This window comes from Trichosurus vulpecula, chromosome 8 (assembly GCF_011100635.1).
Source record: "Trichosurus vulpecula isolate mTriVul1 chromosome 8, mTriVul1.pri, whole genome shotgun sequence".
In the NCBI taxonomy this organism is placed as follows: domain Eukaryota; kingdom Metazoa; phylum Chordata; class Mammalia; order Diprotodontia; family Phalangeridae; genus Trichosurus; species Trichosurus vulpecula.
In genome coordinates, this window is record NC_050580.1 from 249,062,947 (window position 1) to 249,090,416 (window position 27,470).

The following is a 27,470-nucleotide window of genomic DNA, read 5'->3' on the forward strand; positions in this document are numbered from 1 at the left end:
CCCTTGCCGCTGCCTTGCTGGAATGCCTCCTGTCCTGTCCTGCTCCCCCTCTCCCAGAGTGAGAGGCCTTTCTCATTAATCCCCTATGAGACTGCTGCACCCATCTTTCTGCTAACTCAGCTTTTCCAGGGTTTTTCCTGGGGGGATATTTTCTGGGTTTTCAGAGATCAATAAGGGAGGATGGGAGTGACCTACTTCTTACTCCACCATCTTGGCTCTCAGAAGTGGAACTCCCTGGTATATTTATAAAAATAGAATTTATATAGTGCTTTACAGTTTGCAAAGCACTATATATATGTTAAGTCATTTGATCCTCACAACTTACTAGGCCCATTTTACAGATGAGGAAACTGAAGCTGAGAGAGGTTAAACAACTAGCCTAAGGTCACACGACTAGTAAATGTCTGAAACGAGACTTGAACTCAGGTCCTCCTGACTCCAAATATCAAGATCTATCTACTGCATCACCTAGATGTCTATACCTAAACTTGTATTTATATTCATTTGCTTCCTTCCAGTAAAATGTAAACTCTTTGGGGGCTCCAATTTTTTCATTGCCTTTGTATGCCCAAAGTCTGGTTCAGTTCAGTGTCTATGATGATGTAGGTGCTTAATAAATGCTTGTCAAATTAAATAGAATCAGTAAAAGAGAGTGGGCTGGATGACTTCTGAAGTCCCCTCCAGCTTTAATGACTTGAAGACTTATGCATTTATACAGAAAGATAAACATAGGTATAATTATTTTTCCTGCCTTGATTCCCCATTTGCAATTTCATTTTCCAGAACCATGACCATTTTCCTTATTACCTTTTTAATTTCTGACTTAAGGAGATTTAGGTCTCCTTGACTTCCTAGTGACTCAATCAACAGGCACAGGAACCACATTAATAAGGCTCCTGATGCCACTAGGGACCTAAACATCACTACAGGCTCAGTCTTGTAAAATACAAATAACTTTCTGCTTGATCACTTCCCTCGTGATACAGCAATGCTCCTTATTTTGGGAAAGCAGTCAAAAGGCATTCCAGCATTCTCTGAAGGCTCAGTCACTTGAAATGAACAAAGCCCTAACGCAAGCAGTGGTGTACAGCATGCCATACTGTATATCACCTGCTGCTGCCTTATTTGTTATTGAAACTTCCCAAACAAAAGATAATCCATTTAATATGACATAGATCCTTCTGTGGGAGGGAGAAGGAAAGAGGGACAGAAAGGGAGAAAAGAGGGAAACAAAGAGGAGGGTGGGATTGTTTAGATCCCACTGTTCTTCAAAAGTATAAGGATTTTCATAGTCTGATTAGATGTGACCTAATGCCATGTTAATTGTTAAATAATCACACAATTATGGGATGTTAAATCTGTAGAGATCATATAATCCAGAGGTTCTTAATCTCTCTTGTGTGCTATGGATCTTTAGTGGCAATCTAATGAAGTGTATGGACCCCTTCTTAGAATATTTTTAAATAGATAAAGTAAAATACATAGAATTTCAAAGAAAACTGATTCAACTGAAATATGATTATTGAAATATTCTTAATAACAAATTCACAAACCCTACGTTAAGAACCCCTAATAGCAGTCCTACCGCTATGTAACCTTGGGCAAGATGCTTACTGTCTCTGAAGCTGTTGCCTCATAAATAAAATGGAGATGGTGACCATTGCCCTGAAGAGGTAGAAGAATGCAAAACAAAATCAGAAAGCACATACCAGTCTAGTTTGACTGGAAATTAGAGGTGAGAAGGGGAACAGAGTGATGAGGCTGGATAGGTAGGCTGGAGCCAGAGGGTAGAGGGCTCTAATGAATTCCATAAATCCAATCCGTGCCATGCAATGAAGAAAAAAACAACCAGCCACCATTTATTAAGCACCTACTTCGTGCAGGACACAGTGTTAGCTGCTGTGAATACAAATAAGCATACACAAAATAAATACAAATTAAATGCAAAGTAGTTTGGGGATAGAGGATGCTTGCAAGTGAAGAGATCAGGAAAGGGTTCAAGTAAAAGATGAAATAAGTGTAAAAAAATAAAGAATTCTTAAGGTAGAGGTGAGGAGGGGAAGCACCCAAAGATGAAAAATAACATGTTGTATGTGAGGAACTGGCAAGATTACAGACAAAGAGAGTCGCAGTAACACATAATGAAGCTGAAAAGATAGGTTGGAGCCAGATTGTGGAAGGGCATTAAAAGCTAATATGAGGAGTGTATATTTTATCCTGGAGGCAAAGGGAAGCACTGGAGTTTATGAAGTAGAGGAATGATATGGTCAGAAATAATTTTGACATCTCTGTGGAGTGTAGATGGGAAATGGAGAACCTTGAGTCAGGAAGATCAATTAAGAGGCAATTGCACTAGTCCCAGAAAGAAGAGGTGAGGGCCTGAAACAAGGTGGTGGCTATGGGAATATGAAAAGGAGACAGATCTATAAATGGTGGGGTTGAGGATAGAATTTTGTTAGAAATAGGTACAGCCCCGTACCAATCAAACTACTCCAAAGAAGTATTCCATAAAGCTAGGAAAAAGCAATTACAAAATTCATCTGGAAGAACTAAAGGTCAAGAATACCAAAAAAAAATGAAAAAAATGTGAAGAAAAGTAACCTAGCAGTACCAAATTTCAAGCTATATTACAAAGTAGTAATCATGAAAACAATCTGGTACTGGTTAAAAAATACAGTGCGGATTAGTGGAATAGATTAGGTATATAATACATAGTAGTAAACAATAATCTAGCATTTGATAAGTCCAAAGATTCCAGCTTTGGGGGCAAGAACTCACTGTTTGACAAAAACTTCTGGGAAAACTGGAAAGCAGTTTGGCAAAACCTAGGTATAGATTGGCATCTCATACTGTATACCAAAATAAGGTCAAAATGGGCAAATAATAGACATAAAGGGTGATATCATAAGTAAATTAGTGGACTATGGAGAAATTTATCTGTGAGATATATAGATGAGGGAAGAGTTTATGAACAAATAAGAGATAGAGAGGATCATGGAAAGTAAAAAGCTTAGCCCCCATCAGCAGCTCTCTTCATTGCCAGTGCTTTGCACCCTCCATCGCTCCTCTTCATTCCCATTTCAGGGCACCTCTTCTTAGCCCCCACCATCAAGTCTCATCGTTCCCACTACTTGGTCCCACTGTTTAGCCCCTAGCAACAGGGTTCCTCGTTTCCATGCTCAGTCCCCACCATCAAGCAAGAGATAGAGAGGATCATGGAAAGTAAAATGCATAATTTTGATTATGTGAAAATAAAAAATTTTGTACAGATAAAACCAATGCAGCCAAAATTAAAAGGAAAGCAGGAAATTGGGGCAAATATTTTACAGCAAGTTTCTCTGATGAAGGCCAATTTTCTCAACCATTTAAGGAACTGGGTCAAATTTATAAAAATACAAGTCATTCCCTAATTAATAAATGGTCAAAGGATATGAATAGACAGTTTTCAGAAGAAATCAAAGCTATCAATAGTCACATAAAAATGCTCTGAATCATTATTTATTAGAGAAATGCAAATTGAAACAACTCTGAGGTACCACATCACACCTAACAGATTGACTAACATGAAAAAAGCAAAGAAAAAAGATAAATGCTGGAGGGGATGTAGAAAAATAAAGAAACTGATTTATTGTTGGTGGAGTTGTGAACTGATTCAATCATTCTGGAGAACAATTTGGAACTATGCTCAAACGGCTATAAAACCTTTGTCCCAACAATATAACTACTAGATTTGTACTCCAAAGAGATAAGAAGGAAAGAAGGAGAGGACTTGTTTGTACACAAATAATCATAGCAACCTTTTGGAGAGTGGCAAAGAATTGAAAATTGAGGGGATCTTCATCAATTTGGGAATGGCTAAAGTTGTGGTACAGGATTGTGACGGAATATTGTGGTACTATCAGAAATGATGAGGAGGATGGTTTCAGGAAAACCTAGGAAGACTTATATGAAGTGGTGCAAAATGAAGTGAGAAGAACCAGGAAAACATTGTACACTGTAATAACAAAACTGTAATGATGATCAACTGTAAAAGAGTTAGCTACTCTGATCAAGATAATGATCCAAGACATTTTCAAAGCACCCATGTTAAAAAAAAATGCTTTCCAGGGGTGCAGCCAAGATGGTGGCTGGAAAGTAGAGACTTGCTTAAGCTCTCCCCCAAATCCCTCCCCCAAACCACCTGTAAAAAATGGCTCTGAACTAATTCTAGAGCTGTGGAACCCACGAAATAGCAGAGGGAAGCAGGTCTCCAGACCAGGACAGCCTGGATTGTTGCTGGGAGTGGAGCACAGCCCAGCATGGGCCACACCAGGACCAACCAGACCAGGAGTTGGGCGGAGCAGCCCACACGGCCATGAATCACTGAGCTGTGGCAGTTACCAGACTTCTCAACCCACAAACGCCAAAGACCACATAGCAGGTTAGTGGGAAAACTGCTGTATCAGGGGGAGAGCAGTCTGGCCCCAGCTCTGGGGGTGGTGGAGGTGACCAGCAGTGGCGGTGGCAGGAGCAGAAAGCTCCTGTAGCTGCTTCCAGAGCTCCAGCATCACCTAATTCCAGAGTCCCTGGTTCACACAGTGGGAGGAATCAAGTGGCAGATCAGAGCAGGAGTGCAAGGAGCACTTTGCTGGTGCAGAGGCAGGTTCTCTTGCTTTTTCCTGCTTGGATCTGGATTGTGGTCCTAGTTGATGCTTCTTGGGGGAGGAGGAGCACTGCTGTGGCAGAGCTTGCGGTGACAGTGGAGTAGAAGTAGCTCTGAAAACAGCAGCGCAGCCCCTAAAGCTTGGGACAAAGTACTCTCTACACTACAAGCAGTCATACCCTGACAAAAAGCTCAAGAGTCAAATAGTTGCCTGGGAATATAAACAGGTAGCGAAAATGGACTCAGACTATAGAATCTTTTTTTGGTGACAAAGAAGATCAAAACATATAACCAGAAGAAGTGAACAAAGTCAAAGAGCCTACAACAAAAGCCTCCAAGAAAAACATGAACTGGTCTCAGACCATGGAAGAGTTCAAAAAGGATTTGGAAAAGCAAGTAAGAGAAGTAGAGGAAAAATTGGGAAGAGAAATGAGAGTGATGCAAGAAAACCGTGAAAAACAAGTCAATGACTTGCTAAAGGAGACCCAAAAAATACTGAAGAAAATAAGAAAAATAAACTAAACCAAATGGCAAAAGAGCACCAAAAAGCCAATGAGAAGAATGCCCTGAAAGGCAGAATTAGCCAAATGGAAAAGGAGGTCCAAAAGAGTACTGAAGAAAATACCACCTTAAAAATTAGATTGGAGCAAGTGGAAGCTAGTGACTTTATGAGAAATCAAGATATTATAAAACATAACCAAAGGAATGAAAAAAGGAAGACAATGTGAAATATTCTCATTGGAAAAACCACTGAACTGGAGAATAGATCCAGAAGAGATCATTTTTAAATTATTGGACTACCTGAAAGCCATTATCAAAAAAAGAGCCTAGACATCAAGGAAAACTGCCCTAATATTCTAGAACCAGAAGGTAAAATTGAAATTGAAAGAATCCACCAATCACCTCTTGAAAAAGATCCCCAAAAGAAAACTGCTAGGAATATTGTCACCAAATTTCAGAGCTCCCAGGTCAAGGAGAAAATACTGCAAGCAGCCAGAAAGAAATAATTTGAGTATTGTGGAAACACAATCAGGATAACCCAAGATCTAGCAGCTTCTACATTAAGGGATTGAAGGGCTTGGAATATGATATTCCAGAAGTCAATGGAGCTAGGATTAAAACAAAGAATCACCTACCCAGCAAAACTGAGTATAATTCTCCAAGGCAAAATATGGATTTTCAATAAAATAGAGAATGTTCAAGCTTTTTCAGTGAAAAGACCAGAGCTGAATAGAAAATTTGACTTTCAAACACAAGAATCAAGAGAAGCATGAAAAGGTAAACAAGAAAGAGAAATCATAAGGGACTTACTAAAGTTGATCTGTTTTATTTACATTCCTACATGGAAAGATGATGTGTGTAATTCATGAGACCTTTCTCAGTATTAGAGTAGTTGAAGGGAATACACACACACACACACACACACACACACACACACACACACATATATATATATATATATATATATATATAGAGAGAGAGAGAGAGAGAGAGAGAGAGAGAGAGGGCACAGGGTGAATTAAATATGAAGGGATGATACCTAAAAAAATAAAATTAAGGGGTGAGAGAGGAATATATTGAGAGAAAGAGAAAGGCAGAGATATAACAGGGTAAATTATCTCACATAAAAGTGGCAAGAAAAAGAAGTTCTGTTGGAAGCGAAGATGGGGCAGGTGAGGGGGAATGAGTGAATCTTGCTCTCATCGGATTTGACTTGAGGAGGGAATAACATACACACTCAAATGGGTATCTTACCCCACATGAAAGTAGAGGGAAGGGAATAAAAAAGGGGGGATGATAGAAGGGAGGGCAGGGAAGGAGGTAATCAAAAGCAAACACTTTTGAAAAGGGACAGGGTCAAGGGAGAAAACTGAATAAAGGGGGACAGGATAGGATGGAGGGAAATATAGCTAGTCTTTCACAACATGATTATTGTGGAAGTGTTTTGCATAATGATACATGTATGGCCTATGTTGAATTGCTTGTCTTCTTGGGGAGGGCGGGTAGGAAGGGAAGAGGGGAGAGAATTTGGAACTCAAAGTTTTAAAAGCAGATGCTCAAAAAAAGTTGTTTTTGCATGCAACTGGGAAATAAGATATATAGAGAATGGGGCATAGAAATCTATCCTGCCCTACAAGAAAGCAAGGGGAAATGGAATGGGAAGGGGAGTGGGAAGGGAAGGCTGCCTGGGGAATGGGGCAATCAGAATATACGCCATCTTGGAGTGGGGGGGAGGGTAGAAATGGGGAGAAAATTTGTAAGCCAAAATCTTGTGGAAATCAATGTTGAAAAATAAAATATTAAATAATAAAACATGAAAAAATTTTAAAAATGCTTTCCAATTCCAGAGAACTGATGAATTTTGAGTACAGATTGAAGCATACTTTTTCACTTTCTTTATTTTTCTTGCTTTTTTGTTTATTTTTGTTTCCAATAAAGCTAATATGGAAATGTGTTTGCATGACTTCACAAGTATAATTGAGACTATATTGCTTGAATTCTTAATGGGTGGAAGAGGGGTGGAAGGGAAGGAAAGAATTTGGAACTCAGAATTTTTTAAAATGAATGTTAAAATTTTTTAAAAGAAAAGAAAAAAAAGGAAATATTCACAGAGGATAGAAAACAGCTTGTACCACACACTGGAAATGTCCTGGAAGAGAAGATGGCACTGTATTTGGTACTAGTCTACAATCTTCACATTAGTCTATAGCATTGCTTCTAAGCAATACTATACATCTTAGTACATCTTAGAATCTCACATCAGCTTCTCTACAACCTAGCAAATTCCCCCATCACTAAATGCCCAGCAGTGTGCATCATATTGACAGACTTGATTTCTAAGGCATCTTCCTATTCGAAAATTCTGCAAGATTACCAACTAAATCTACTAATCGCTCCTTTTATTTGACCCAAAGGCAGAGACTTATTGTTTAAGTGAGATCTTACTTTTTGTGTACTCTTTGTGACTTTTCAGATTTCACTCATAACTTTTCTCATGTCATTTTTCCATGTTAAAGAATCCTAATGTATTAGGAAAGGTAATATAACACTGTGAAAAGAGTTGTAGACTCAAAGTGAGACTTAAATACTAGTTCTAGCTCTGTTACTTATTAGCTATGTGACCTTGGGCAATAATAATTATAACTGTAATTTACATAATAATTTTAAAATTACAAAATGTTTTCACACATTATGCTTTTTGAACAATCCTATAAGGTAAGTACTGCAAGGACTATTATTCTCATTTTATGTATATCATTATGTACAACTTCAGATGAAGGAATCAAGGATTGAGTACTTAAGTGACTTACTTATCTAAAGCCATGCAAATATAAAGTGTCAGAAGTGGGATGTGAGCCCAACTCTTTTTGACTTCAAGTCCAATACTCCATACATCATGCGACATTCCCTCTCATGGAAGACAGGCAATCATAGAATGTTAAAATTAGAAAAGAATTTTGAGGTCATCTGGTCCAGCCTCTCAGATGAGGGAGGAATTTCCTCTAGAACAGCTCTAACAAGTTATCATCTAACCTCTGTTTACCCACATTCAATGGTGGGAAGTCCAGTACCTTATAGAGCAGCTCAGTCCATTAGACATCTCTAATTGTCAGGTATTTCTTACACTATATATTATAACACATTATGTACCATGTTAAAATATACACAGTATTGTGTGTGAATGTGTGTGTGTGTGTGTGTATCACCAAAAGTCTTATCACCAGCATCTTTGGCACTGTCAAGAGGTTCAACATCAAAAACTCACATGATTTCATCAGTGAAAATCGTGTTAAAGAAAATGATGATTAAAGATATTAAGGTTTTGCCATCAGCTATGCTCAGGACCATGGGACGCTTCCATCTGACTGACAGCTCAAACCTTCCATGTATTTTGTCTCTCTCATTAAAATATAAGCTCCTTGAGGGCAAGGACTGTCTTTTCTGCTTTTATCTTCAGCACTCTAGAAGGTGTTCCTGATATTCCTTAATGCTAGTGCCTTCACCTTATTCATTATCTTCAATTTTACATATATATATATATATATATATATATATATATATATATAGTTTTCACATATTTATTTTCATATTATTTTCCCCAATAGATTATTAGTTCTTTGAGGGCAGTGATTGTCTTTTGCCTTTCTTTGTACACTCAGTATTTAGCACAGTGCCTGGCATATAGCAGGTATTTAATAAATGCTTGTTGACTAAATACTTTTTTCATGTATTCATTCATAATGAATCTGAAATTCATCTTTTCATAATTTCCACCTAGTTCATTATTTCTAGTTCTTCCCTCTGTGGCTCTGCAGAATAAAGTTACTCCTTCTTCCATATGAGAGCTATCAATTACCATTCCCAAGTATACCAGTACATTTATTGGTAGATCTCTAAGCCTAATCTGGTCTCTCTCTAAGCTGGTTGCCACCATTGCATCCTCTTCTCTTTAGTTCTCAGAGATGCCCAGTGGGAGAGGGATATGACTAGAGTTATGGGCCCCAAAATCACTGGCAACTTACACTTACGAAACTTTACTGCAGTTAAAAGAAGCTCCCCCACCCCTTCCTTTTATTCTTTCTTATCGGAGATGGCTCTCTTCAAAGGAAAGATGAAGGGATGTATTGAGAAACATAGGTGACAGAAAATATCAAGAATTTTTCAAAGAAATCAGAAAAAAGCTCCAAGCCCAAGTTTCCTACAAAATAAGGATATTCACTGACCCACCTATCTCACAAGGTGGTTGTGATCATCAAATGAGATAGTTCTGATAGTACTTTTTCACTGTATAGCAACATACAAATGAAAGGTAGCATTTTGGTCATTATCACTATTAGTCTAAATTTTAATAAAAATAAACATCATTTCTGATTATTGGGATTGGGGAAGGGAATAAGAAATATCAGACCATTTTCACTAGAGTTCAAGGGTGCCAATGAGTAAAGTTGGTTTGGAACAGAAAAAGGTTCAAATCCCACCCACCACCACCATGGAGCAGAAACAATATTTAGGATGATTCATTCACAGTTCATGATACAATCTCCTTCTGAAAGTAACCTCATAGCATTAATGGGATCATGACATAAGAGACACATTGCAACAGTTCAAGTCCTTCATTCTTCATCCTTCCTCAAAGAATCGTAGGGTCTACAAGTTGGGAGACACTTCAACGGTTTTCTAATTCAATCTCCAACCAAGTGTAGCAATCTTTGCAATAGAATTCTTGACAGGTGATCATCTCACCTCTGCTAACAGTAAGGAGGAGTTTGATACCACATGAGCCTTCTCCTAATGCCAACTGTGGAAGAGAATTCCTGTTATATCAATCACATTACTAAATTAAGAATCTACTGTGTGTTCAATGCCCTGCTAGGAGCTGTAAGGAATAAAAGAAATGATCCCTGACCTGGAGGAATCAAAGCTAAAAGACTAATTCTTAAAAAAAACCAACAACAACACAAGGGCATGTATTTTAAAGTTTTTAATCATATGATAATGTTGCCACAATCAGCTAAGCAACATTAGTTGCCCATAACCTTGGAGAGGTTACCAGCCTCTCTCTGTTTCTAAAGTTGTTTGTAGCCAGCTTATAAAATCAGAGCTAGCCAAGGCTTCTTTGGGCCACTATTTCTCCATTGAGGCAGCTAGTTGGTACAGTGGATAGAGCACAAGGCCAGGAAGACCTGAGTTCAAATCTGGTATCAGACACTCACTAGCTGTGTGACCCTGGACAAGTCACTTAACCTTGTTTGTTTCAGTTCCCTCATCTGTAAAATGAGCTGGAGAAGAAAATGGCAAACTACTCTGGTATCTTTGCCAAGAAAACCCCAAATGGGGGTTTTCAGACACAACTGAAATGACTGCACAACAAATTTCTACATTGATGACTATATCTTCATAAGAGAAAGAAAGTAAGAATGAAGTGATACCTCTGTGTGACAAAGTAGTACAGCTCTAGGGAGTCTGGTTACACGAGTGGCTTTGCTTGTGTGTCTATGTTTGTACTCCCTTGTATCATGCATGTTCCTGAGGGTAGTGTACAGTGAGTGTGTTTCAGGCTCCTGAAGGTCTTAGTACATAGTAAACATCAACAGTGTTAGTGATGACACTGCGCTATGAAGTCCTTGATAATATCTTCTGAGACCTTCCCTACATCATAAGGGCTTGGTTATATTCTCTTTGGTAAATCTATGCCAAAGATAGTGGGACTCTGGCAAGAATAATATATAAGCACTGCCTGTGTTTTGTTTCTCAGGACCAGTGTTGTCTCTCTTATCACCTCCTGATGCCATATAGGTATCTCCATTGCCTGGAGATTCACCTGGAGTCACTACCTTAATAATTCAATTAATTTAATTCAAATCAATTAATTTTAAAGCATTTATTAAGCACTTACTGTTTGCAAAGGACTGATGTAAGGAAATCTAAAGAGAAATAATAAATAGATACTACTCACAAGGAGCTTGCAATCTAAAGGAGGGTAGAGTAAAGATACACGTATACAAATAATTATGAGCAAAGATAGAGTTATAAAAGTAAAAGAAAGGTCCAGGCAAAATACTTTAGAAATCTGAGAACACTGAGATAACTTTCAGCTGAATGGAAGCAAGAACGTGTCTGAGCAGGTTTCACAGAGAGGCAGCACCTGAACATGGGATTGAGGAGAGGGGTGTTCAGAGGGCAAAGATGAAGGGGAGTTTATTCCAAGCACTGAAATGGCATGAACAAAGCTTTGTTCATAGCTGAAACAACACAAGGACAGAAAATCATAGGATATATAGTGGAAGGGCTCTTTAAGATCATCTAGTCCTTCTATGCCTATAAATATGCTTAAGACTCCCCATCTTTAAAATACCTTTATTTCACCCTTAAGGCAATTGTCCTATATTTCTTCTCTTTTTCATAGCATAACTCCTTGAAAAAGTTGCCTGCTCACAGCCTTCACTTCCCATTTCCTTCTCCCCCACTTACAATCTGACTTCTAACACTACCACTCTACTAAAACTGTTCTTTCAAAGATTATCAATGGCTTTTCAGCTGCTAAATATAAAGACCTTTTCTCAATTTCATCCTTCTTGACCTCTCTGTAGCTTTAAATATTGTTAACAACAACACAACAAAAAACCCTCTTCCAGGATAATCCTTGATTTCAAGGACTTAACACTTCTCTTTCCTAGTTTTTCTACCTGTGTAACCATTTCTTCTGCCTCCTCTGAAGTAAAACACTAGATTAAGGGCGGTATTTGTGATGCCCTAATTATGAGTGTCATTCAAGACTTTCCCGTGCCCTCTTCTCTTGTCTATCTCTTCATCTTCTCCCTTGATGATCTCCCCTGCTCTAATTTGCTCTAATGGGTTCAGTGATCTCTCTTCGCATGCAGTCCTCGTCTCTGAATTCCAGTCCTACATGACCAATTGCCTGCTGGACAGCTCCACCTAGATGTCCTATAAGGATCTCAGACTCCATGTGTCAAAAACAGAGTTCACTGCCTTTCCCCCTAAATCTACCTTTCCTCCCAACTTTCCTATTTTTAAGGACATAACGACCCAGGTTTATAACCTCAGTCTTCCTTGCCTCTTTCCTCTCCCTCACCACCACCTCCCCAATCCAGTTACCAAGTCTTGTCAATTTCTACCTTCACCAGCATGTCTTGCCTCTATCCCCTCCTCTCCACTTACAAAACTACAATCCTACTACAGTCCCTCATCATCTCTTGTCATAGCTGTTTTTGTAATAGACCAGTAATTTTTCTCACTGCTTTCATTCTCTCTCTTTTCTAATCCACCCTCCTCAATGCTTCCAAAATAATCTCCCTAAGGCGTACTAGTGCCTGCTCAAAAAACTTCAGGGATTTTAGAGATAAAAAGCCAACTCCTCAGCCTGGCATTTAAAATCCTCCACAATCTGGCTCCATCCAATCTGGCTTTGGAGTTGTAGAACATGGGTTATAAACTAGAAGGGACCTCAGAGATAAGGTTTTTCACCTAAATCCATGTCAAATGAAGATCATTTGAAAAAACTAGAGATGTTTAGCTTTGACAAGACCTGGGGTGGGAGGAGGATGTAGAGCAGGAAAAATAGGGCATGACAGTTGTTCTCAGGGATTTAAAGAGTTGTTCATGTGGAGTCAGAACTAAAGTTGTTCTTTTTGGCTCCTAAGGGAAGAACCAAGAGCAAATGGATGGAAGTTGGAAAGAGTCCAATTTAGGCTTGATGTCAGGAAAAATTTCTAATAGTTATAGCTGTCCAAAAATGGAATGGGCTGCCTCAGGCAGCAATGGGTTCCCCTTCATTGGAGAGCTTCAAGCAAAGGATGGATATCCTTGTGGGGATTCCTTTTCAAATATGGATCAGACTAGATAGCTGCTAAAGTCCCTCCCAAACTCTCCTTCCTGTGATTCTGTGACTAGGTTCCTGAAATAGTCTTGGGAAGAAAAGATGAAGACCCAAATGAGCATGATTACAATGGGAATAGAAAAAAAGTGAGGAAATTTGGGGGATTTTACACATATGAAAAATGTGGGGTGGTTTAATTTTGCTCCTAATGAAAAGAAATCTACCCTGAAACTTAACTTTGAAAAGAGTACATTCAGTAGAGCTAAGACCCATAGTAATGCCACTGTTCTCAATTTATTATCTGCCAGTCACTTCAGAACTTGGTGCATTGCAGTAAGACTATTTTGCCAGCTTAGGAAACTGTATTGGAAAGTCATCCAAATAAAGAGCCCCAAAGACATTTCAAAGTCCACAAAAAGTACTTTAAAATGTGGTTTTTCTTATGAGATGGGTTAGCATTCTTGTGGGTGACTGTGTACACATACATCTAGATATATACATACACATGTATACATACACATTTAGAGTTAAGGCTGCAATTGCATTAATGTTAATTATGATATATTATAATGTATACATTCATGTACCATATAATTAACATTAAGCAATGCAATTGTTTTAAGAACATGTGGTCCTCAGAGAAGGTGCCATGTCCTAAGAGCTATAAGAAACTTCCCATAGTCAGTGGTAGCCAAACAAATGATAAAATTTGCAAATCTGGTGCAATACTATACAGATAGTACATGAACCTTTAGATAAAAGTGTACATTTGTGAAGATATATGTGTATATACATCCATATTCTTGACCGTAGTCTATGAAAATAGAGCCATTTAAATTCCTATGACGTTATTCTTGAATTGAAAACAATTAACAATAATAATGCTGACTAATTCCTTGATCAGCTTTATGGTGAAAGCTTTTAAAGCATCTGAGTGTACATTCTAATAGTCCCTAAATTAATGAAAACAATTCCTAGAATTAGAATCAAAGTGATAAGGGACCCAAAAGAACCCCTTAAAAACCCTAAGGAATTATTTTGTGCTCTAGGGGAAATGAATTAAGAAATGTTCTTTCTGCCTGTTAGGAGGTAAAAGGACCTTACTTCTCCTTTTTTCACTCCCCAAAATCTGGAAATATTTAAAGAAGAGGTACACCTAGTTAGGGAACTCACAGACACATGAGACTCAGGAGACATCTTAGAGATCATCTATTCCAACTGTCTCATTTTACAGATGAGGAAACTGAGTCCCAAAATGGTTACACACCATAAATGCTTAATAAATGACTTGATTGCAAATTAATTGCAAAACTAACTCTACCAGAAGAGTGGTAAGCCTCTTATGTCAGTGGGAAAAATATACAGGTTCACTCAATGAATCAGTTTTTCATAAAAGAAATTTAGAACATTGGTCTTAGATTTTAAAAGAAAAAAAAGAGTTCTCTCTCTTAAAAATAACCATGTAATATAGTTATAAACTCATGTTTAATTCTGAGGAGGGAATATATTTCTACATATTTTAAAGTTAAAGATACAATTGCAAGTAATTAATTTTAAGAACTAATGTAGGCCCCAGGAAAGGGGCCATCTCATGAGAGCTGTAAGAAACCTCCCATAGTCAGTCACAGCCAAACAAATGACAAGATTTGCAAATATTGTGCAATATTATGCAGATGGTATGTGGAATTTTCAAGTGATGGGCCTAAAGAGTCAGGAAGACCTGAATTCAAACCTGCCTCTGACTCATAATATCTGTGTGACTCTGGGCAAGTCGTCCAAATAAAGAGCCCCAAAGACATTTCAAACTCCACAAAAAGTACTTTAAAATGTGGTTTTTCTTAGGAGATGGTTTATAGTTCTTGTATGTGATTGTATATACATATATGTAGATGTATGCATAGACATGTGTACATACATATTTAGAGTTAAGGCCCTGGGCAAGTCACTTACCTTTCTAAGTGATTCAGGCAAATTCCCTAACACCTTGCTACTAAATCACAGATGAAATATTCTGTGTTGTAGACAAGGCTCCCATACCAAGAGTTCTCTATGAATCAATGACAGATTTTTTCTCATACTGCCATATGTGGAATTTTAATATATATGACCCTGGGGCCAGTAGGGATCGTGAGCTGTCATCTACTCCAGTGGTATTAAACTCAAATAGACACAGGGCCCACTAAGCCATGTGTAAAAATCATTGCAGGCCGAATGCTAACTTAGAAAACATGTTAACATTAGTTATGTTCTGTTATATTTTTATTTACTTTGTTAAATGTTTCCCAATTAAATTTTAATCAGGTTCAGGTCGTACTCAGGAGTGTTGCTAACTGTTTGACACCTCTAACGAATCTATGAGGTAGCTAGCTGGTAAAGTGGATAGAAGTGCCAAGACTGGTGTCAGGAAGACTCATCTTCATGAGTTCAATTCTGATCTCAGACACTTACTAGCCGTGTGACCCTGGGCAAGTCACTTAACTCTGCCTCAGTTTCCTCAACTATAAAATGAGGTGAAGAAGGAAGTGACAAACCACTCAAGTATCTTAGCCAAGAAAACCCCAAATGGGGTCCTGAAGAGTTGGACGTGACCTCCTAGCCTGTATCTAGAGGAGATTACAAAACCACAGCTCCTTCCAGTAAAAGGAATCACTTTTGGGAAATGTATCTTTGCCTCTAAAATCTGAACTCCTTAAACTACAGCTGAGGTTCATTTCCTCTTATTCTAAGAGGAACTTACGGTTTGTTGTCCATCTGACAAATGCCATTGTGTGCAGGGTGGTCTTCATATCCCTGAAGGCTTCTACTGAATTGTCCCTCCTCCTGCCAGCTTTCTCTTCAGCGTATTATTTCCTTTGTCTTTCCTATGTAGATACTATGCTTCAGTCTCTTTAAGGCCCTTCACAACTCTGTTCACATTCCTTAGAATTTCACTGCAAAAATTAAAGCAGCTAGGTGGCTCAGTGAGTAGAGTACCGGCCCTGGAGTCAGGAGGACCTGAGTTTGAATCCAGCCTGAGACACTTGACACACTTACTAGCTGTGTGACCTTGGGCAAGTCACTTAACCCCAACTGCCCTGCCTTCCTCCCTCCAAAAAGAAATTAAAGAAGACCCCTAGACTGGGGAAAGAAAGAGAACGAATATTTACTGAGTCTACCACATGCTGGGCACTGTGCTGAGTACCTTAAAAATATTCTTTCATTTGATCCTCACAATAGCTCCAGGAAGGAGGTGCTGTTACTATCTCCACTTCCTTTTACAGTTCAGAAAACTGAGGCAAACAGAGATAAAGTGACTTACACAGTCATACATCTGAGAACAGATTTGAACTCAGGCCTTCCTGATATTAGGCCTGGAACTCTAACCACTGTGCAATGTAACCTGTGAATGAAAGGGTCTGGGTCCTGATCCCAGTTCTGCTCTTTCCTAGTTGTGTGACTTTGGGTTCAAATGCGTATAAACATTTTGCTAAGTTTAAAGGACAATATAAAATGCAAACTACCACCATCATTATTATTTTTATTAATTCAAAAATCACTTAACTTCTATGGGTTTCAGTTTCCTCACCTGTAAAACGGAGGACAAGAAGGGTTGGATGAGACAATCTCGAATGTCCCTTCCAGGTCTAAATCTATGATGCTCTGATCCAATCTCAGGAGCACAACTATCCATCCAACTATGGGTTTTTCCAAAGAGGACAACAACTCATTTCTATTTTGTGCCAAACATCACAGCTGAGCTTCCTGCTAAAATGATTTATTTGCTCAGTAAAGCATTTCCCTGAATGCATTTTTCTGCCTCTGTAGTCCTTGTTATTAAAATGCTGTTTTAGTTTTCAAACAAACACCTCAATGTGGGACCAACCTCAGGGAAAAAACTGGACTCTGGGAAGACTTTCTATATGATATCCCTGGAGTTTTGCTTCTGCTCCCTGCTCTGAGGTTGAAAGCAGCTGGAGCAGAAGGATTTGCTTCCGGAGAATTCACTGACAACCCCATCACATCAGCTTAAAAGTGTCAGGATGAGAAATAAAGCTCTGACGGCAGTAGTGCCCCTATAGCAGAGGCCCTTTTTGTGTCATGGATGTCATTGGCTGTCTGGTGAAGACTACTGACCCCTCCTCAGATGACTGTTTTTTAAATGTATAAGACAAGTTTACAATGGAATCCAATTATATTGAAATATAGTTACCAGAATATTAAACAAAACAAGTTGATGGACCCCAGATTAAGAACCCTGGTTCAATAGGATAGGTTCTAGAAGCACATGCTTCTCTGTTCTTGACCCGCCACTACTCAAAATTAGACCTTCAGGAAAAGAATAGGTGGTATATTTATCAAAATGTCACGTAACCCAAAGTTTGAAGGAACGGATAGCATGCTAGATGACAGAACTAGGACCCAAAAAGATCATAAAAATCTATAATAATTACATGAACCTGATACAACACTTAGTAGGGCAAAAATACAAGATAGGAGCACCATGGCTAAGCCAATAGTTCATGTATAAAATGGGTTAGGAGTCATGTATGATGCCTCAGAAAGGTGGATGAGATATGAGAGAATATGGATATGGCCATAAAAGCATAGACCAATCATAAAAACAAGAACAACCACAAAATTGTCTTGGAAAGTAAAAAATATCAAAAACTACAATAAATGAATATTTAAGGACAGGCAAGTTAAATTTACATAGCATTTAAGTGTTGCAAAGTGATTTCCAGACATGATGTCATGATTTTTACTAAGAAGAAAAATAAATTTAAAAGAGAGGGTACTCTCCTGAACAAACATCTTCCATCAGGAAGAAAAATCTCTACCCCTTGACCATTGATCATCTTTCTGGGTGGCTCTGGTTCTTCCTGTTATAACATAGTGCTGCAAATTGGAAACAAAGGGCCTGAAGGTAAGGGACCTCAGGAAGAAGAAAACCACAGAGAAAAAAAGATGGAGGAATGATGTGAGATCCCATGAGAGAAAAACATGTACATTTTGTGCATTTCCAGGTAGTATATTGCTGGGTAAGACCAGAAGTCAAAATCCAGTCTCAGAGAAAGCCATCCCTCCATCTCCTTTTCAAAGTAAACTACTACACAAATGAATTCGAGCACATCCTTTCCCACTTCTTCTAGGACCTTGGTCACTCCATTTTTCCCTCCTCAGTTGCAAATGGCAATTTCATATGCTGTATAAGCAATGACTGATCTCCTTCCATCATGCAGAATTTTCCCATATCTTGAAAATAACCTCCATTTATTCAGATGCCCGCATTTAGCTGTCCGTCTAATTTTCTCTTTACTTTCTAAGGCTTTTCCAAGAGTAGCTAACACTCCATTTCCTCACTACTCATTGCTTCTTTGACACCATGGATCTTGGCTCTTGTCTCCACCACTCCAATGGAATTGTTTCCTCAGACATCACTAACACCAACCAAATCCAAATCTCAGTCTTTTTCTCTCAATCTTTCCTAAGCTTCAAAAACTGTTGACCACCCCCCTTTTTCTTGACAATCTCCCTTCCTTTGGTCTCTAAAACGACATACCCCAAGCACAGAACCAGTGTTCAAAAAGTATTTGTTGAATTAAAAATCTAAGATAATCTCAAATAAAACACATTGTTTCGTAATCATAGCCATCCCCTAATGATGCACAGTAGAGTTGTCTGATATTTCCAGACTTGGCTTAGGAAGACAGAACCAACCATACATATATAAGGCTCTCTAATATCAAAGCCTGCCAGATCCATAGCCCCTCCCTCCCTGCAAAAATATCAGTCCTTGAAATGCAAAATTTAATTATCCAGGAAGCTGACAGTAAAGCCTCCTTTCCTTCAGTATAGTTGTTCTATAGTTGACAAACAGAAGATTCTATTGCCTCACTCATAGCTCACCTGAATCAGTGTATCTAATTCCTGTGGGCCCACACACTTGTGATCCTGAAGAAACTCTGCCTTCTCCAAGGCAATTGTATTCTTCTGGCTGCTCTCGAAGGGTTGTTCAAGTGCCCGGAAGACAAGACCTCCTGTGACCAGATAGACTACCACAACCACAAAGATGGCCACGACTGTTTTCCACTTCATGACGGTCTGTAAGCCCTGGGAGGTATTTTCCATGCTGGCAACCACAGTTGCTCGAGAGGAAATCGAGAGGCGTGGGGCTGTGTAGTGCCCGTTAGTGACACTCTTGGGCTGACAAGCCGGTGCTGCCGCAGGAACAGCCACTGAAAATAAAAGGGAAAGAAAAATAAAATTTGTTTATAAATACAAAAAATCAAGATGTGCCTAAAACAAAGCACAGATGTCTTTCTTGGGACAGCTTTCAAACCTGAGGATTAGAAATTGGCTTGCCAGTTCTGCAATTAAAGCATCAGATCAGTTGCTAGTAGTCTGAGTAGCAGAATGAGAAGACACGGAATCAAGCAGGGGGGTGGGAAATACACACACGTATATAAAATATGTATCCTTTATTTTTATGCATCCTCCTATACCAAAACTTTATTAAGCTATTTTTCTGAATTTCCACATTTTCTCATCTTTGGATTTTATTTGATGATTAGCATAAGATACCCACAAAAATATCCCCATGTTTGAAAAGCCTGTGCCTTTGAGCTCAATCTGAACAAGGAAACACCTGCGGAAAATAAGCATAATAAAAAACATCACCTGCATAGCCGGTCTGTGCTGTAGCAAGTATCAAGAGCTGAATGTTAGTGAGTAAGACATGAGGATAGTTAAAATTCAAGACAAGCTGAATATTCAGTCTTTATCCAGAAATACAGGTGCATTGTCAAGGAAGGCAAAGAAAAAAAACCATAAAGACAAAAATTCAAATATGATAAAGAAACTTTGCCCTTCCGATGGCAGTTACAAGAAAGGAAGAAGAGAACTGACCCTGGTAAGTGGTCTTCATGGCAATTAACTTCTTCTGAATTCTTCCCAGGGGTCCATGACTAAATACGTGTCTGGAACCATGTGTTGCGAAAATGAGTAGGCTTCAAGTAAAAATTGCTGAATTGAGCAAAATTGTAAAAATGTGAAAATGTAGAAGCAAGCTCCTTTCCATCTATTAGTAATAGTTTTTTGGTTTTTTCCAGTGTACCATCTCTGGATTTTTCCCCAGATTTAATGGATCTCATGATATCCTCTAAAGTAAATTATTCCTTGTAGGGACGATTTCATTATCTTGAAAATAAACCAGTTCTCCGTAATCCTTGACTATAATGTCAGGAAGTTCATGATAACCTTTTATACATAATTTTATAAAGCATTATAGAAATTTATGCTCATATAGGAATGCCCTGCCCTCTCCACCCAGATTTCAGCCTTTCTTCATTTTTCTCATTCTTTGTAAAGTGACTGTCATAGCCCTTTCAGGTTGCTGTGTAAATAAGGTACTAGGAGATGGCAAATATGATTACCCAAGAGGAACAAATAATTTAACTCTGATGAGAGCAGAGTTGAAACTATCTCGTGTTCTAGAAACTTGACTGGAGCAGATGCTGGGCTATTTGACATCCTGTAAAGACTATGAAAAGGTTGCAAAACCATTCTTGGTGAGTTGTTTTTTTAACTTCATCAATATAGTAACATGTAAGTGTATGTTTCAGAGTCTAGAAAATGGTCCAGGCAACACTGTGCATAGAGCACTGAGCTTGGAGTCACACAGGGCAGGAAGAGATTCAGCGTTCATGTAACACCTACTATGCGCCAGGCACTTCTAAAAATATTATCTCGTGTAATCTTCCCAACAGCCTGGGGAGGTAGGTGCTATTATCGCCCCCATTTTACAGATGGGGAAATTGAGCTTTGCTGTTGCTGTTCAGCCATTTCAGTTGTATCTGACTCTTCATGGCCCCATTTGGGATTTTCTGGGAAAAGATACTGGGGTGGTTTGCTATTTCCTTGTCCGGCTCATTTTACAGATGAGGAAACTAAGGCAAACAGGGCTAAGTGACTTGCCCAGAGTCGCATGGCTAGTGTCTGATGCCAGATTTGGACTCACAAAGATGAGTCTTCCTGACTTCATTTCTGTCACTGCATCCACTGAGCCACCTACCTGCCCAGAAATTGAGCTAGAGAGCAGTTAGGTGACCTGCCCAGAGTCACACAGCTAGTCACTAGCCAAGGCAGGATTTGAACTCAGGTCTTCCTGCCTCCAGGTCCAGTACTCTATCCACCGTGCCACCTAGCTGGACTGGTTACCATCTAAGGTACCTCTTAGTTGTAAACCTATGATGCCATCACCTCGGGCAAAAGTCCTGACTGCACCATTTACTAGCCTCCTGACCTTGGGTACTTGCTCAGCTTCTGCGAGCCCCAGTTTCTCCATCTGTAAAAATGGAGGCAGTAATAATTTCACTGGTTTTTATTTTAATGATTAAATAAGTCAAAATAGTCAAACCCCTTTGTTAACCTTAATGGGATATATAAATGTCAGCTATTAAGATGCAGGATATTTCAAAGGTATTTTAATCAACCCTTGCTGCTCAGAATTCTTCAGTATCCTGTCATTCCCACAATGACTTGCTATGTGACCAAGGGCACTTTATTTGATGTCTCTGTACCTTAGGACCTTAGATCAAAGATCCAGAGCCAGAAAGTACCTCAGGGGTCAATTGACATGGGCAAAATGAGCACTTCTCTCTACAAATGAGAAGGACATTTCCCCAAGCTGGTAAACAACACTTCACAGAGGTGGGAGAGCTTTTCCAGCCTTGAAGAAAGCCGACTACAACAATTTTCTCAGCAATGACTTTTTTTCAGTAAAATGCTTTAATAATTGATGGATCATAGAAAGTGATTATGGCCTATCATGCTTCATGGCCTCAAAAAGCAAAGTGCTTGCTAGAAGTAAAAGTGATGGTGAGAAATGATCAGAGTGAAAATGATAGGAAATAGCCCAATGGCTAATTTACTTAATAGCTTTTCATTAGCGGGTAGTTACCAAATTTCACTTTTTCACTTTTCCCTAGCTTTGGCATGGGGGTGGCGCTATTCCTGCTGATAGAGTCACGATGATTTTAATAGCTTGGCCTCATCCTAAAGCACCATTCACTTTTTAATAGTCTGCCCTATTCCCCTATCGACTCTATCGCGTTAGTGTGTAAAGCATATAAATGGGCCTCTTTTTCCTGATTCCTGGCTAGCACGCCACCGTCTAGAAAAGGGCCACAGTTACCCAGCCAGGTAACAGGGCCCACAGGCAAAGTACAAGTAAAACCACCCTGCAACACTGGGAGGATGTATTTGCTTGCCTAGCCTGGTTTGTGGCCCAGAACGATTGAGGGTTAATGTCTCCTATGATCAAGACTTCCAACTAAACCACAATGAGAATATGTTAAAAACAAAACGTCTGCACTGTATATAGACAAATTTCAGCATGACTGACTTGGGAGAGGGAGGAAGAACAGAGACAGAGGCAAGCGAATCTCTAATGTACTCATTAAATGGATATTTATCACATATGAACAAATGTACCATGGTTAGGTGAAAAGTTTCACCAAAGTCCCATAGCTGGATTTCCCCAGAGGTACCACCTCCTGATGTGGGAAGGGGGAGGAAGGTGCACAGCAATCATCAGATTGTCCACTGTGTCTAATTTGTAAATTGCCATGGCCAGAGAATCCTTCACCTGGTGGCCAAACTTCTGGTATTAAGGCTCTTCATACTTCACTAGGCTGGTGATAGCAGAATACAGAGTTTATCTGGGGCTGTACTTGAAGCCTGTCCAGCTTATTTGACTCTGCCAGAACTTATGTTTCAGTGGCACAGACTGCCAAACCCCAGGGTCACCTCCACACCAAAATGAGCCACAGCAGAAAGAGATTGTTTCAAAGAAATAAAGTCCTGAGGTATTGTGTTAGGCAGTGGAGGCTTGAATTTCTTCCATCACACATTTCTTTAATTTCTATCCTAATTGCCTGGAGGAAAGAGAAGAAGAAAAGGGAGAGGAAGGAAGGAAAGGAGCAGGGGAGAGGATTGGCTTTGGAGTCAGAGGGCCTGAGTTCCAGGTTGACCTCAGACATTCTCTACCTCCCTAGACCCTCGTTTCCTCAATTATAAAATAAAGGGGTTGGACTACATAGCCTCTGAGGGCTCTTCCAACTCTAAATCTATGATACTATCATCCCATGACATTCTCACTCCAAAGGCAGATCTAAATCTACTACTTTGCTTTAATATTAAGGGTGGGGGTTTTTTGTTGGTTTTGGTTGTTAGGTTTACTGGGGGGAGAGGGACTGGGAGTAAGGATCCCCAGTAAGAGTTCTCATTTAGAGGGACAACTGGAATGATCATATGGTAGATGCTCAACCCAAGGCTATGCCTCCCATAAGCCAGGAAATACAGCTGTAATCTTGTCCCTCTTTTCCAAGGTCTAATTCCTCCTCTTTTTCTCCATTTCTCCTCTGTGCCCTTGTTCACTCTTTTTTATACTCATAGAGTCACACTGGAAACTATAAAAAGGATGACTGAGAGGGATTAATGTTGCAATATAGGTTTGCCCAAGGTACTATGTCTAGACTCATCCAAGGGGCGTATCCCCATGAAATGAAAAGGAAGGTCGAGGCAGAAGGAGATAGTAATCTGTACACCTTTCTGGGAGTGAGGGACTGAATGGTAGAGCCCTCCCTTCTCTGGAAACTCTGCCTGGTACCATAAGACCATGGGAATTTTCCCAGCCTCCTTCACAGAGGTCATTTTGAATATGAGATCTTAGCTGGTTTAGGAAACATTGTTTTTGATTAGTAATAACAACAGGAAAGTTACTAGTAACTTGAACCCCAAATGAACTAAGCAGCCTACATTTTGGTCATCCCTGGTTAAATATACTCCAACAATCTGAGCTTGTTATTGGTGGTTGCTCTGCCTCTCACTTCAGTTAGCATGAACCAATCAGAATCAAAGAATGGGAGACATTCGCGGTAAGATTTAGATACTTAAAGAGAGGATTGGTCTAAACTAAATGATCTGTAAGGACCCCTCTCTCAGCTTTAAGTTTCTAAGAGACCAACAAACACTGTCTCATTTATAGCTCTCAAATTCAACTGAACAAACATTAACCAAGCGCCTAATTGTGTGCAGAACATTTTGCTAGGCATTTTGATGAGGTATACAGTTTAGGTAACAAAGTCTCCATCTTTATAAAGCCTAATAAATAAATATTCATTATACAGTACAATGCTGTTATCTAAGTAGATGATGCCATTTGGTTATATTTATGAAACCTCATCATACAACACCTATGTCATATGATGGCATTTGGTCATATTTACAAAAACATGATTTAATGGAATTTATTTTGTTTATGGGAGGAGTAGCATGGTATACTGAATAGAGAACAGGCCTCAAACCCAAAAAGACTTAAAATCCCACTCTGACACATACCAGTTATATGACCCTGGTCAAATCACCTAACTCTTAGTGGCCCAGGGCTCAAAGAAGATAATGGATGTAAAGCACTTCGCGAACCCTGAAGCCTATGTAAGTGCCAGTTTATTATTATTATTATTATTATTATTATTATTATTATTAGTAAACATATATGAATACAATTAATATTATATAATAATTATTTCTATTATTCATCAGGTAATTACTTATTGCGCAAACCTGAGCTCAAACAATATTTATAGAGCAATATAGGGGTGTACTATTCAATGTTTAACAACCAGGTTGGTGGGAAAGGGAAAATGTGTGCACATACTTTTAAGTTTTATCTCCATTATTAACACCTTCTTAAGTCTAGATGATCAAGGAGACAATAAATCAACCCCTGATTGTTAGCAATTGATTTCTGAGGTGTAAATAGACTGAAAATTTAACAATCCTTGAGCAATCTAGTTAGAGCTGGATCCCACTCACTGCTGCCCAGGAGTCTCTTTAAAAGCATATATTATCTGTATTGAACAAGATTCAGGTGAGAGTATATAAGGCATGCCCCAAACTTCACTGCTATACATATATCTGCAATTATTAGAGCAAATTAGGTCATATTATTCACACACTCCTCCAATCTGGAGAACTTTCGACATCTTGATTTAGGCCATTTGTGTCAAAAAAGGTTAATGGTCTTAAAGCTGCTAACCTTTAATAGCTAAAGGAAGAGAATTTTTTTTAAGCAAAGCCTGGTTGCAACCCACTTATGGGCTGCGAATAAAAAGACAAAACCAACCCTACCCTCAAAGAGTTTACATTCTCCTGAAAGAAAAGAATATGTTGATAAAGAAATAAACACAAAATATATACTAAATGAATAATCACTTTTTAGGGGGGAAGAGGAGTCTCCCCTAGGGGAGCCCCTCACTCATTGCACATTGCTCTCCACCAACTCCAAGATCAAGCTCAAACCATGTTCTTACTGTTCCCCACAGAGGAGAAAAGGAGAAAAAGAAGAGGAATTAGACTTTGGAAAAGAGGGACAAGATTACAGCTGTACTTCCTGGCCTATGGGAGGCATAGCCTTGGGTTGAGCATCTATCATATGATCATCCAACTTGTCCTTCTAAACAAGAACCCTTAGTGGGGATCCTCACTCCCAGCCCCTCTCCCCCCCAGTTAACTTAAAAACTAAAACCAACAAAAGAAAACCCACCCTTAATGTTAAATAGACAACATTCCATCTTGCTTTTTCTGAACTTTTGCTTAGGGTTCCTCCCTGCCCATCTCCCTTCTCATTTCCAGTCAGATCTTCTTAATGCCCAGCTCACAAGCCACCTCCTACATGATGCTTTTTCCCAATCCAATTGTTAGAATTCTTCCCCTACCCAACCCCAAAAAAGTCATTTTGTATTTACTTGGTATATATTTGGGATTCTTTTCTCTATCCATATTCTTTTCTTTCAAGAGAATGTAAACTCCTTGAAGGTAGGATTATTTTTGTCTTTTTATTCCCAGCACCTCAAACAATGTCTAGCATATAACTGAATGAACTAGAGGCTTACTTAGGGGAAGCCTGACTGTGAATTTGGTGCATCTCCATCTTGGCCACACCTCCTCCAGGTTTCACTTGAGATGAGGATACTAGAGGTGGGTGCCTATTGATTCAGGCAGAAATCTCCCAGCATTCTCAGCGACCTGTTCCCCTCCCTCAGCCTTCAAGATTTACTCTGACCTTGGGACTCTTGGAGAGGGATGATTCTGACTGGCATCCTTTGGAATTGGAGAAAGAAAAAAAGAGTAAGATGCTTTGGGAACTTCAGAAGTAGACACAGAAAAGGCACTGCTCCCATGAGGAGGAGCCACCTACAGACTCCAGATCCAGGGTGGTGTAGGAATATCAAGCATCATGCCTTTCTGGGCAGATCCCAAGTTGGTGAAACCCCTTCACAATTTAGGCTAAAGCTAGTAATTTACCACATAGCCCCCTCCTCCCTTTTCACTCTCTTCTAAGAGGGAAAGTGCCCACCTCTGAACCCTGATGCTTCTTCCAAGAGCATTGGGAGGCTCGTTCTTCTGTCTTAAAAGTCTATTTACTTTTCTATGTTTAAAAATTTGCTTTGTTTTTTTAATCCAGCAAATATGGTATAGGTATTAACAACTACCTATGTTCCTAAACCACAAGTGCTGTTATTAAAATTCTGCCTTAAGATGGGGTGATTGGGAAGCCTAAAAGAAGAGAGAAAGACTAAAAACTTTCATATTTTGCCAGAATATGGTCTCTGGCTAGGCTTAGAATTTAAAAGAGCATTATTTATTCATTTTTACAACTTTCTAGGGCAGAGAGAATACATTTATCAGAGTTTCTCTAGGCAAGTGAGTCAGCAGCAGGGGTCAAGCAGCTGACTGACTGGCCTGGCATTGAGGGAGGCATCTGCCATTACCATACAGATCATTTTGAAAAGAAAAGAAAACTATTCCTCCAAAAAGTGGGGGCTGAAGTGAGAGAGCAAGTCACCTCCCCAGGATGGAAAATAGCCTGACCTACAGAAAAAGAATGGAGAGGTTAGGGAGAAGTGAGATTTATCGATGCCTGCCAATTTACCAGCTCCAGAAAGGCAACAAACTACATAGCTAAAGTTGGTTTTTAACTCCCCCCTACTACGCCATTCCCTAAACTGCCCCCTCTCCTTCTCCCACCACTTCTGAGTACCTTATCCACTAAAGTTGCGGTCATCTCATGGTTTCTTGGACTTTTCCATCAGGAGGAGAATCTTTGGTAAATTCACTCCTATCCTTATGCTATCAAATTAATGAGTCACTGTTTCCAAGGAGATTTACCGTTTGAAAAAGGACCACAGGGAGAGAGCAATGATTAACACTGAGGAATTATTCTAGAATGATGGAATTTCAGGTAATATGACTGGCACCTAACCAGACAAAGTTATATTTAAACAGCAGGTCGTGGTCTCTCTCAAATCATGCCCTGCAGTTGACCACCTGCTCTGCCTATGTATGAATAAGGCTGCCTCTGGTCCTTTGTTTAGAGGCAGAATACTATAGTGAAAAAGAGTACAAGTTTTTGAGTCATGAGATATAGGTTTAAATCCCAGCTCTTAT

The 27,470-nt window shown here is 39.3% G+C and overlaps 1 protein-coding gene across 1 annotated transcript in view; it reads right to left on the reverse strand.

Moving 5' to 3' along the window:
* KCNK10 (potassium two pore domain channel subfamily K member 10) overlaps nucleotides 1-27,470 on the reverse strand; it is a 201,153-nt gene that overhangs the window by 109,477 nt on the left and 64,206 nt on the right. Inside the window, exon 2 of the mRNA XM_036736115.1 lies at nucleotides 18,867-19,195. Within this exon, the coding sequence (XP_036592010.1) occupies nucleotides 18,867-19,195 (329 nt within the window). The remainder of the gene's footprint in view (nucleotides 1-18,866; nucleotides 19,196-27,470) is intronic.